The sequence below is a fragment of the Copadichromis virginalis genome, linkage group LG1 (assembly GCF_057382275.1).
Source record: "Copadichromis virginalis isolate Kocher_CV1m ecotype Utaka linkage group LG1, C_Virginalis_male_GT1.1, whole genome shotgun sequence".
Classification (NCBI taxonomy): Eukaryota; Metazoa; Chordata; class Actinopteri; order Cichliformes; family Cichlidae; genus Copadichromis; species Copadichromis virginalis.
In genome coordinates, this window is record NC_140618.1 from 20,640,217 (window position 1) to 20,652,289 (window position 12,073).

Here is a 12,073-nt window from a genome sequence, read left to right on the forward strand (position 1 = left end):
TGCCAGGAAAATCAGTTGTTGATTTACAGAATTATGGCATTTTGGTTTTGTGTTTTACAAAGACCCATAAATTAAATTACTAATTATATTATTTTCCCATTATCGACTCACACTTTCAGGTTAAAACTGGCAACAGATTTCCAATTAAGATTCTTAATGATGCAAAGTTTCCGCACGAGCATGAATGAAGCCCACTGCTATGAGAAAAGGGTAGCATACTATTCTTAACCTTAAAAACTGATATTAGCTTTGCACACCCCCTGTTGGATGAAATCGCTTCCAAAAGATATTTCTACATATGACAGTTTTGGGAGACTTATTTTTTCCACTTTTCTCACTAGTATCATGCAAAGCAGCATGCTCCCACATGTGTGTCCTATTGTATGGATAAACTCATTCATGTAATTAACAGGGTACTACAAAATGACGCTGTTTTTGTTTTGTGTTTTTCTAAATTTACACCTAGTTAAGTTCATTTAAGTTAGGCTATGCTATGTAAAAGCTTGCATGAGGCTCTCACAGTTCATGTCCATGATCCCATTACAGCGTTGCTTTGGGGGCAGTGCCCTGTATATGTAGTGCTTCGGGGGGCGGGGGTCACTGATGGCCTATTCAAACAACCCCCAGAACATAGATATCACCGTTTTTCAGCTGCCAGGGAATTGGTAAACTGGTCTGACCGGTGTGCATGCAGCTGCCCAGGGCTTTAGTTTTGAGAAAAGATAATAATAATTGAAAAAACATTCCACGTTGCTTCAAGGGCCAATCCCACGACACAGTACACACAGGAAATATCTATAAATTATCTATAAGAGATTCAGTACCTCACGTTATTTTGAGCAGGCGTTTTAGAGATGGTTTACAGATGAATGAGAGTGAAGGAGGGAGTTCAGCCACCGCACAAAAAACCCCTCCAAAAAACACACCCACGCACACACTTGTTTAAACCCTTAGACCAAACGCGGCAGGCGGTCAGTCGCACATGTAAACTCCGAAAAGTGGCAAATGAGAGTGACAAGCGAGAGAGAACGTGAATAAAAAATGTTTACCTTTAGAGTACAAGGATCTGGGTGAATTCAGGTCGAGGTCCCCGCTGAAAAGGGAGATAAAGTCAGAGGGCATTGCAATCCCTCAGTGTGAGGAAACCGGACACCGTCAAACACAGCGTCGCTAAAACGTTTGATTGTTTCTCCGAACAGAAAGCCCCAAAACTTTGAACGGGACAGCGGTCGCTACTAGCGTGAGAGTGTCCTTAGAGCTGGTTAACTGCCCCCGCCGCTACTCTGCTGTAGAGTATCCCCTCGGGCTGCCAACGACGCATGTTTGTTGTCAGCGGACCAGCAGAGATCACTGGCTCACGTGGATAGTCACGCCTACAGCCGTGACGCAACACGTAAAAAGTGCCGTCGGGGATACGTAAGATCGTTGGGAGTTGTGTAGTAGCTTACCAGAGACACGAGGGGTATGGGGGGGCACGAGCGTTTTATTTATATGCAGATTCAAGAGTTGGGAGTTCGCCTTGTAATCGGAAGGTTGCCGGTTCGAGCCCCGGCTTGGACAGTCTCGGTCGTTGTGTCCTTGGGCAAGACACTTCAGAGGGCCCGGTGGCGCCAGTGTCCGGCAGCCTCGCCTCTGTCAGTGCGCCCCAGGGTGGCTGTGGCTACATTGTAGCTTGCCATCACCAGTGTGTGAATGTGTGTGTGAATGGGTGGATGACAGGTTGTGTAAAGCGCTTTGGGGTCCTTAGGGACTAGAAAAGCGCTATACAAATACAGGCCATTTACCATTAATATTCCCTTTATTATGGGATTTAAATACTGTAACTTTTCAAATAATACTTTTCCAATAACCTACGAATGCGTTTATTTTGTAAGCTACACTGTAAAGACGTCTAATTTTATTTTAAACCCCAAAACACTAGGGAAAGACCATCTCTGAATCGAGGAGGGTACATCTTTCGCCGTCTTACAATGCTGTGATTGCAGCCATTCCCCAACTCTCTGTGAATGGTACTCATGGTCTTTGATCATTGAGCTTTGATCAGTGGTTGTTGATCAATGGTCATGACAATTTGCATATTAATGATCAAGAAACTGACCTCCCAGCCCATTGTTCCTTCGGTGGTGCTAGTTTCAGTCATTATGCAAAAAATCTGAATGTGCAGAATATGAATGTGTGTAAAAGAATTAAGACAGCATATGAATAGAAAATAGTATAGATTAATAATGGAAATGCAAGCGAAATGTTTTGGGGAACCCAAAATCCAAGAAAAGAACAGAAACAGCGAGCAACAAAACACCATACTGTAGTTCATTATCGAAGTGGCTGGGAACCCCTTTGAGTTGTCCTGTGGGCAGCCCTATGGAAGTCCTGCTCTCAAGATCACCCTTGGGTAAAGGCATTACCTCTAAGATTTATCACTTATTGCAAGAACGGTCAGCTGACCCTCTCCTTAAAGTTAAGGGCTACTGGGCCCAGGACATGGCATTGGACATATCTTCAGTTGAATGGGATTCATGTTTTCAAAATGTTAATACTATGTATAAAGAAACAGGCAGTAGATTTATTCAACTTAAGACAATCCATAGGTGGCATCGAACACCGCAACAATTGTATAAATGGAACCTGGCCTCTACGGCCGAATGTTGGAGATGTGATGGTCAAAATGCTTTGATTTTACATATCTTATGGAGCTGTTCGGCACTTCGGGATTGGTGGGAAAATATAATGGAGGTAATTTTCAGTGTTTTAAAAAGGAGATTTGGTATCTCACCAAAACTGTCCATACTTGGTATAACCACAGAACTTTCTGATGGAGATTTTTCTAGTTATACAAAAAGATGGATTATTTTGGCTCTTACTACAGCCAAACGGGTCCTGCTAAGACATTGGCGGAAAAAGAACCCCCCTTCCCTATGAAGAGTGGCTAAAGACAATGGCTAAGTTGGCGTCTTACGAAAAAGTGACTTATGGTTTATTAGACAAATTGCATCAATATGATTGTATTTGGTCCCCCTTTACAAGCTGGCTTTCTGTAACTTGAAGAACAGAGGAGTAATGACAGAGTGGTGGTGTGGGGATTGGCCAAAGCTCACCTTCTCAACCTGGACAAAATGAATTATTTTACACTGATACTGTAAACTTTTGTTTGTGTGTCAGGTTTCCATACATCGGAAACAGCTGCTGCATCTGTAATTCTGTCCATCCTGAGGAGAGTCCACACTCTACATCAGATCCTTGGCTCGCCTATAATGACGCACAGGTGCTGCACACAACTGGATCTGCAGCTTGTGAGGAACAGCAACACTCAGCCTACATCCTGTTTTACAAGAGAAACGTAAGAAGACACAGCATCTCATCCTGAAGTGAGAGAATGGCACGCCAGCTGCAGCCTAATCCAATCTCTCTTCTTTTCTTTTTTTGGTGCCCAGACACCCTTCAGTTTCATCATGTCATCCCTAACAATAGCTGTAGAGTTGGATGGAGGATGAAGACAGCAGAGAGCAAAAGAAACAGGTAAGAGCAGACAGGTAGTCAGAGTTAACAAAAACTTTTAAAGCCAGTGTAGCTTCTGTTTTGAACACATTTATTGATGACAATTTTATATAAATAAGCAGTGTGTTATACTGTTATCAGACAGGGACGTGCAGAGAGGTTTAAAGGGGCGGGTGCTCAAAGTTAAAAAGGGGCACATTGAACCATGCTGAATAACAACAACACACATTCATCAAGAATCTAATATGGGAAGGGCAGGGCTGTGTTGATCTGAGACTGTAGACATTAAAAAGTCCACAGGAGAGATGGTAGCTGATTAAACAAGTGTCATGAGATAATAACAAAATGCAAAGATTGGTGACAGCGCTTGGAACCATAAGGCAACGAAAAACTGTGACATAAACTCGGCTCTGCCTGTGAATCACTCTTTGCTTCTCTTCTCCCTTCCTTCCCATCATTTCATATATCACTCTCCACTTGCTGTCTATCTGAGAACAAGGCACAACTTGCTATTGCAATAAACTATAATCTAATTATCCACACCTAACAACTCTTGCACTTAATCTATAATAAAATGATGACAGAAAAATGTTATAGCCCTGCCTTTAGTAGCCTCACACAGCTCCTGCTGTTTCCTCCTCATGTCCTTACCAGCCATCTCTGCACAATGTTATATCATGAGTAATAATTTAAAAAAATCTATATACATAAAACACACACATGCACACACAGTGACATTTTAGACCTTCTTCAGAATACTGTATATACTATGGGCATCCTTACATTATTATTTATTACTAGAGCTACAATAATAAAGCAATGAGGAGGGGGAAGTAATAAATATGAAATAATGTATTTATGATGATTCCATTTGTTTCACTATCCACTCTGTGCAGGGCAAAGCTTATTACATTTTTAAACTGTAGAGATACAATCTTTTGTCTTATTTAAAATATAAATCTAATATAATCTGCTTCTTAATGTATGTTCTTTAAAATACAGCATGTGTTTTTTAATATATTATAATTATAATAATTATTATGTGGACATGCATATTAGATCGTTTTTTAGTGAAATATAATCCCTCCAGAAAGGCAGGAAATGCCCAGAAACTTACTTTAAAACTAAATATGTTCCCTAAAACGGTGACAGAGCTACAGACCCATGACAGCCTTACACAGGTAGCCAGCAGCTATGACCAGCACTACTTGTGCAGTTAATAAAAGGACAGGTAATGTTTGTCGCGCTGTTGCACACACAGCACGCTCGTTTGTTTCAGTTCGTCAGTTGCAACAAGACAGCTTACCAACGTGTACGTAATAAGCTGATACTCCTGTGTGCTACACACTACAGTGTACGCTGTACACCTACTTACTGGTTTTGTCGCATCAGTCTGTGTCTCTGAGTTAACTTGTGTTTCTCCTACAGCTCCGGACCGCAAAAAATGCGCGTGCTCTTTGTGAGCTCGTTCCCGGCTCGTAACCAGCGCGTTCTGCCGTCGAGGGCGATCATTGGTTAAATGTGATCATGTGACTGATGCAAGCCAGATCCTTTTATTTAGCAAAACTATGATTAATAGTTAAATATTATTGTTGAGGGGCACAGACAGGACTCCGCACGCACACACACATAAAAAAAATAATAAATAAATAAAAAAAATTTAAAAGTTGCCTCAACAAAAGGGCACTTTGGGTACTCATCAGGAAAGGGGCGGGTGCTCAAGCCCCTCTAGCCCCCCCCCCCCCCCCCCTGCACGTCCCTGTTATCAGATGTGGAGTCTCGCTAACCACTTTAATAGTGACTTGTGTCCCAAATACTGTTTATTTGTCTTAGTTACAGATAGTGAAATAAAAATGGAAAATGATTGTTTCATAATTGTATACTCAGCTTGGTCAAGACAATAATTTGAGAACGAGGGGCAGGATTTTGAATTGATGCCATTGGTGCATCTACTAAAGTTCTGGGGTCAGTTTGAATATCAGTGACCTTGACCTCAAGTTCAAAGGTCAAGTTTTCTGAAAATCTTGTGAATGCTACAACTCTGTGACGAGAAGTAAGTCTCCTAAGTCTTTACATTTGTATATAGGTGCATCTACTAGGAAGCTGAAGGGTTGCACTGCGGGCCATCTGTAGAGGTGTAGAGTCAACAACCTGTCTCTGAACGTGGACAAAACAAAAGAGATTGTTGACTTCAGGAGAGCACAGTGGGATCACTGCCCACTTAACATGAATGGATCCTCTGTGGAGGTCGTCAAGAGCACCAGATTTCTTGGTGTCCACCTGGCGGAGAACCACTCCTGCTCCCTCAACTCCAGCTCCATAACCAAGAAGGCCCAGCAGCATCTCTACTTCATGCAGAAGCTGAGGAAAGCCCATCTCCCACCATCCATTCTCACCACCTTTTACAGTGGGACTAACGAGAGCATCCTAAGTAGCTGCATCACTGTCTGGTATGGTAACTGCAGCGTATTGGATCGAGCAGCTGAGAAGATCATTGGAGTCCCTCTCCCCTCCTTATAACACCCGCTTGCTGGAGGACCCCACACACCCTTCAAACACACTCTTCACCCTGCTGCCTTCTGGAAAGAGGTCCCAGAACATCCGGGCCCTCGCTACCAAACTACGGAAAAGTTTCTTCCCACAAGCCGTCAGACCCCTGAACACTCAGTGACTGCACTGGCACACGCACACCTTCACACATGTCACTACCAAGCACTTATCTGCAGTATCTCACACTCATACATATACATACAGACACCAAGTTACTTTTGCACAATACTCAGCATTTTGCACATTTCCATTGTCTTGTGTCTGTTTTGTCCTGTTCTGTCACGTTTTGCACTGTTTTGTCTTGTTTATTTTTGCCATTTATGCACACTGCACTTTATGTAGTCTTGGGTTTGTCCGTATATGTCATATATAGCACCAGGGTCTCGGAGGAACGCTGTCTCATTTCACTCTGTACAGTACCTCTGCACTGCACGTGGTTAAAATGACAATAAAAGCCACTTGACTTGACCTGTTTTTGGAGCAGTTGCTTGGAGACGAGTACCATACAGTTCAAATGAGCATACATTCCAAAATATGCAAATTAGCCCCATATATCATAATGATGATGTTTGCTGTTCAGGGTATGAACATTCTATGCTGAAAGTTTATAAATATACAACCTTTGACTGCTTGTTTTCAGTTGAACTTTTGCAAAGCTGAGGAGATTTTCGCTGCGATCACATCAAGTCCAAAGATGTTTAAACTTCTTTTTCACAGAAAGGTAAGTTTGAAGAGACTCGCAGCACATTTCTATGAATATTTTCTTATGGTAAATAAGCATTTTTGAAACTTTTAAGGAAGCTTCTTGGATGATTTCTGTAAAAACTGAATTTTGAATCCAAATGAAGGATTTTGTATTTTCATACCATATACTTTGTTTTATGCCATTACTGATGTTGGTTTTCTTGTTTCTAAACAGAAATCACACAAACAAAACGTGGCAGAGAAGGAAATTCCTTCTACGTCTCATCAGAGGTAAAGAAATGCGCCACTCTTTAATGCTGCTGGAGATATTTATAGCAGTGGTTTAGTTGGAGCTCTTTTATTTCCCTTTTATTGGTGTTTTGTATTTACATCTTTTTTACTACTTCTAGTCTTGTCTATAATTTATATTGATTCAGAGATTAGCGTTTGAAAATGTAGAGTGTAAATGTACAAAATACATGATTTTGTTCCATTACAGTTATTAATTTTTATTTGCAATCTCCAGCATGTACTCCTTGTTAAAAAATTTCCACTTTGAAAAATAACATTTACACTTTTGTCCTCATCAGCATCCCGGATGCTTCTGTTACTGAAAATGGTCAAAAGAAGAAGAGAAAATGGAGACACCTCTGCTGTTCCTCGGTTTGCTTTTACACAAAACATATGAAATGCACATTCTCTTTAAATTGCACTTGTTAATTTAAAGTGACTTTACTTTTTTAATAAACGTTTGTTCGTCCTCTGCAGCAAACGGACAGCGATGCAGAGGCAGAGAGCAACACTGTGAAGACACAAAAAAAGTGTCGCTGGTTTCTTTTTAAATTCTGGAAGGTATGTTTTATGGAAAGAGTCATCAAGCATTTACTCATCACAGTTAAATGAGAAGAATTAAGAGCAATTTAGCACACAGCTATGTCCTCAAATTAAGTTCAAAGATGTTTAAACGTTTTTTTTTTTCACAGAAAGGTAAGTTCGAAGAGACTTGTAGGATGTTTCTCTAAATATTTTTTATGGTAAATAAGCATTTTTGAAGCTTTTAATGAAGCTTCATGGATGATTTCTGTAAATGGTAAATGGCCTGTATTTATATAGCGCCTTACTAGTCCCTAAGGACCCCAAAGCGCTTTACATATCCAGTCATCCACCCATTCACACACACATTCACACACTGGTGATGGCAAGCTACATTGTAGCCACAGCCACCCTGGGGCGCACTGACAGAGGTAAAAACTGTAAAAACTGAATTTTGATCAGAACCAAGTGAAGGATTTTGTATCTCATAGGACAAACTTTAAAACTCGATTTAAAGCATGAATAAATTGTTTTTATTTTATTTAAAGATATTCCTATAGATCTGCTTCATGAGCTGACAGCTCACTAAAGTGATAAATAATATGAAATGATACCAAATTTTCTAACTGGACACTTTTCATGGAGAGACTCCCTTGGTATGTTTGCTTTATGCCATTACTGATGTTGGTTTTCTTGTTTCTAAACAGAAATTACACAAACAAAACGTGGCAGAGAAGGAAATTCCTTCTACGTCTCATCAGAGGTAAAGAAATGTGCCACTCTTTAATGCTGCTGGAGATATTTATAGCAGTGGTTTAGTTGGAGCTCTTTTATTTCCCTTTTATTGGCGTTTTTCTTCCACCTTGTGTATTTCCATCTTTTTTACTACTTCTAGTCTTGTCTATTATTTATATGTTAAAATGTTTCAACTTCAAAGCTCATGCATACATGCACATACACTGCTCAGCATCCTGACATCTTTCCTAATTTTGTGTTTGTGTTTTTACCTTTTTGGAGCAGTGTAGCATGCGGTGGAAAAAAAATAGAAAGTCAAACTGGGACTATAGACTGCTTCGGGTGAGTACACGTGGTGCACAAAGACCAAAGCTCACTTTGTCAAAGTGGAGAAAATGAATTCTTTTACACTGATACTGTAAACGTTGTGCGTGTGTGTCAGGTTTCCAAACATCGGAAACACCTGCTACATGAACTCCTGCCTGCAGAGCCTCCTCAACATTGAGGAGTTCATAAGAGACATCAGGCGTCAGGAGGTTTTGTGGAGCACAGATCCAGAAGCTCAGCTCTTAAGGTGCGCTACGTCAACCTTCTACTTTCTTCAAAAACCTGAAGAACAAAGAGATCTAACAGCAGAAATGTCTGTTTACCCTTTCCTTTCTACAGAAGGCTCATTGATGTCAGGGACTGTCATGAGTCAACAGATTATGGCCTTAAAGATCACCACCTAAGAGCTTTTAAGAAGGCATTCAGCAATCAAGCTCCTGAATACACTGGCAGTGCACAGAAAGTACGTCAGCTATTTGGACATTTCGTTTTTTGCTTTACCATCTGATTTTGATGTACTGTTTTAAATCTCTCTGCTTTTCTTGCAGGACGCTCATGAATTCCTAACATTGTTCCTCGATGAGGTCAAAAGGCTCGCACCTCACCTGGAGAGGAACGCAGCTCTCCTGGGCCAAAGTTATGCCTGCCCAGTAGAAGACCATCACATTTTTAAAATGGAAAACATGAGGACATGCAAGAGGTAGGCCTGTCTTTCAGAAACGCAGAGCTGGTTGCAATATTTTCATATACCTCTTTTCCACCTACCTGATCTTTACTTTAACTACGTTACTCCTGAAATGTGTAGCTGTGGTCACCAATCATCACAGCAAGAGGACTTCACCAGCTTGTCTCTTGACCTTGTTCCAGAGGGGTCTATTATAAACATGTTAGAGACATACTTGAAGGTAAGATCACAAATTCCAATAGAGTTGTCGTATCAGCGATCTTAACACACCTTTTTTGTTAGTGTTTGTGCGTATGTGTGTGTGCATATGTTGAGATTTCTTTCTACCATAAAGCCTGTTTTCTCTGTGCTGTTGTTCAGGAACAAGAAATAGAATTTCGCTGTGATTGTGGAGGGACGGCCTCAGAACTGAAGTCGTCTTTTGATACACTGCCAAGGTGAGTAAGGTCACATCAGAATTGATCGACTGACCAGGTTTCCAAACTGTGGCGCATCAAATATCAGTTTTTCGAGACAATACTTGAGCAGTCGTTTTCTCCCATCTTCTGTTTGTGTTTGACACTCATTCTTCTTATTTTCTACCTTGTTTGTGTTTTTTTTTTCTTTTCTGCCAGAGTTCTGATCTTGCATCTGAAGAGGTTTGGCTTTACACAAACCTACAAGATTCAGAAGGTGGATGACCCCGTCAGGCTGCAGAGGGACTTGGTGGTGCCATCCAATCAGGTAAAAACAGACTGCAGAACGTCTCAGGCTACGTCCACACTAGCCCGGATAGATTTGAAAACTCCGTGTCCACACTAGCGTTTTCAGTCATTTTCAAATAGTTGTGCGTCTGCATTGAAACGGCCGAAAATGCTTACGTTCCAATCCTGCGCATGCGCAAAAGTGAGTGAGAATTACTCACTTTTGCGCAGTGAGTAATTCTCACTTTTGAAGAAAAGCTATCCGGAGCATGTACAAACTGATATTAATCTTTTTTAGGGCTGTCAAAGTTGAGAGCAATCAAAACAACTGCTGTATAATGCACTCGGCTATCTTTGTTTAATTGCTCACATGACTGCATCACATGACTAAAATGCGTCATCGTTTTAGAAAGTCTGCGTTTTCGAGTGTCCACACTGCGACGGGACAACTCCGTTTTGAAATGTGTGCGTTTTCGAGAGCGTTTTCAAGATGCTGTGTTTTTCCTTGAGGAAAACGCCATCTCAGTGTGGACGGGAGGTCAAAGCGGAGAGAAAACGATGTGTTTTCAAACGAAAACGCATTAGTGTGGACGTAGCCTCAGCAAATCCGCTTAATTATGGCTCTGATGTGAGACTTTGTGAAACTAACACTCTTTGGATTTGTTCCTTCTCAGGGTGGTGGCTGTTATAGTCTTGTCAGCGTCATCAGTCATTATGGAGGCACAGAGTCAGGTAAAACAACAGACTTGTTACAAACAGAAAATGAAAAGTTGCTAAATTTTTTAGTGAAGGACTCACACACAAAAGCTTTTGATGTTCTAAGAAGCACTAAGTCAAAATCACTGTTTGCTTGAATCGGTTGACTTCCAGAAGTTGGATTCATTTGTCTTAATGTGATTTCAGGACACTACATCTGTAGTTCTGTCCATCCTGAGGAGAGTCAGCACTCTACATCAGATCGCTGGCTCACCTATAATGACGCACAGGTGCTCCACACAAGTGGATCTGCAGTTTGTGAGGAACAGCAGCACTCGGCCTACATGCTGTTTTACAAGAGAAACGTAAGAAGGCAAAGCATCTCATCCTGAAGTGAGAGAATTTTTAAATGTCCTGTTACCTTGTTAACCAGTTTTGTCTTCATTCTCAGTTCTGAAACAGGAAATGGAAGGAAGGAAGGAAGTTAAGGTCGTCATCATGCTGAGAAGGAAAAGCAGTCGTCCCAGCCCACCATCGCACACTGGAGGTAAGTATTGCCCTCAGGAGGAAGGGTCCTCCCAGAGAGCCTGGTCCTCCCAAGATTTCTTCCTCCAGGAGGGAGTTTTTTCTTGCCACCGTCGCCCCACATTCACTGGTCTCATCAGCAGGGACATTTTTAATATCCTAAGACCTGAACTCTTTCATGGCATGCATTTTTAATTTCTCTGTGCCATTTGGGTTGATTGGGACCTGATGAATGTAAAAACAAAGACATCAGATTCGGAAATCTACTAGTAGTTCACCACTACTAGAGATCGTCCTTTACTAGACCAGTGTTTGGCTTGCTCTCTGGGAACAACAAATTAGTGCTGTCAGCGTTAACGTCATTTTAACTAATGACGTCAACGCTGACATCACTAATTTTATTGTTATTATTATTAATATTATTAATTTACTTGTAAAATAAATTAAATTAAAAAAAACAAAGAAATTATTTAATTCTTTATGTTATTTTGTTTTATTAAAATCAAAATAACAACAAAACAAAAATAATTAATAAAAAAATATTAAAAGTATTCAGCAGTGTTTTGTGAAATTTGTAATGAGCCTTAGTTAAGTTGATGTCACAGAAGTTTCTGAATCATTTAGATTGTTCAACAAACTGATTCACGCAGGTAAAGATGGTAAGCTGGAGCAATGGTACCCTTGGAGTTCAGTTTAAGTTTTCAGACAAATATTCCCTCGATCAGTTGCAGCTTCTGCTTTTAAATAAATGATTTAGCTGCAAATGTTTAGCTGCAGGTAGCAAAGTCCAAAAGTGACAACATTTCCGCTGCAGTCTCTCCAGAAATGGCTTATAAAACTTTGACCAAATTAGACATTTATCCTTGGATCATTGACAACC

At 40.7% G+C, this 12,073-nt stretch overlaps 2 protein-coding genes across 5 annotated transcripts in view; one reads left to right on the plus strand and one right to left on the minus strand.

Moving 5' to 3' along the window:
- The window catches only part of nfat5b (nuclear factor of activated T cells 5b), a 42,815-nt gene extending 41,473 nt beyond the window's left edge, over nucleotides 1-1,342 (minus strand). For all 4 annotated transcript variants that reach the window (XM_085453886.1, XM_085453878.1, XM_085453871.1 and 1 more), the window contains exon 1: nucleotides 1,050-1,342. In XM_085453886.1, the coding sequence (XP_085310012.1) occupies nucleotides 1,050-1,122 (73 nt within the window). In that variant the 5' untranslated portion in view covers nucleotides 1,123-1,342. The remainder of the gene's footprint in view (nucleotides 1-1,049) is intronic.
- Nucleotides 1,343-6,706: 5,364 nt separating this feature from the next.
- LOC146718684 (ubiquitin carboxyl-terminal hydrolase 37-like) lies at nucleotides 6,707-11,736 on the plus strand. Its single transcript, XM_085450110.1, has 15 exons — nucleotides 6,707-6,766; nucleotides 6,965-7,020; nucleotides 7,320-7,392; nucleotides 7,498-7,581; nucleotides 8,250-8,305; nucleotides 8,563-8,619; nucleotides 8,720-8,851; nucleotides 8,944-9,067; nucleotides 9,153-9,304; nucleotides 9,410-9,509; nucleotides 9,650-9,726; nucleotides 9,904-10,012; nucleotides 10,647-10,704; nucleotides 10,876-11,033; nucleotides 11,120-11,736. The coding sequence occupies exons 1-15, from the start codon at nucleotides 6,740-6,742 to the stop codon at nucleotides 11,123-11,125; spliced, it is 1,269 nt and encodes a 422-aa protein (XP_085306236.1). The 5' UTR covers nucleotides 6,707-6,739; the 3' UTR covers nucleotides 11,126-11,736.
- The last annotated feature ends 337 nt before the right edge of the window (nucleotides 11,737-12,073 follow it).

What these genes read in the sequence shown, in the direction of transcription:
- LOC146718684 (XM_085450110.1), top strand. Translation starts at nt 6,740, where the DNA reads ATGTTTAAACTTCTTTTTCACAGAAAG. An exon ending in CCTTCTACGTCTCATCAGAG is followed by an intron (nt 7,021 to 7,319) that starts GTAAAGAAATGC and finishes TGTCCTCATCAG; the next exon opens with CATCCCGGATGCTTCTGTTA. An exon ending in ACACTGGCAGTGCACAGAAA is followed by an intron (nt 9,068 to 9,152) that starts GTACGTCAGCTA and finishes CTTTTCTTGCAG; the next exon opens with GACGCTCATGAATTCCTAAC.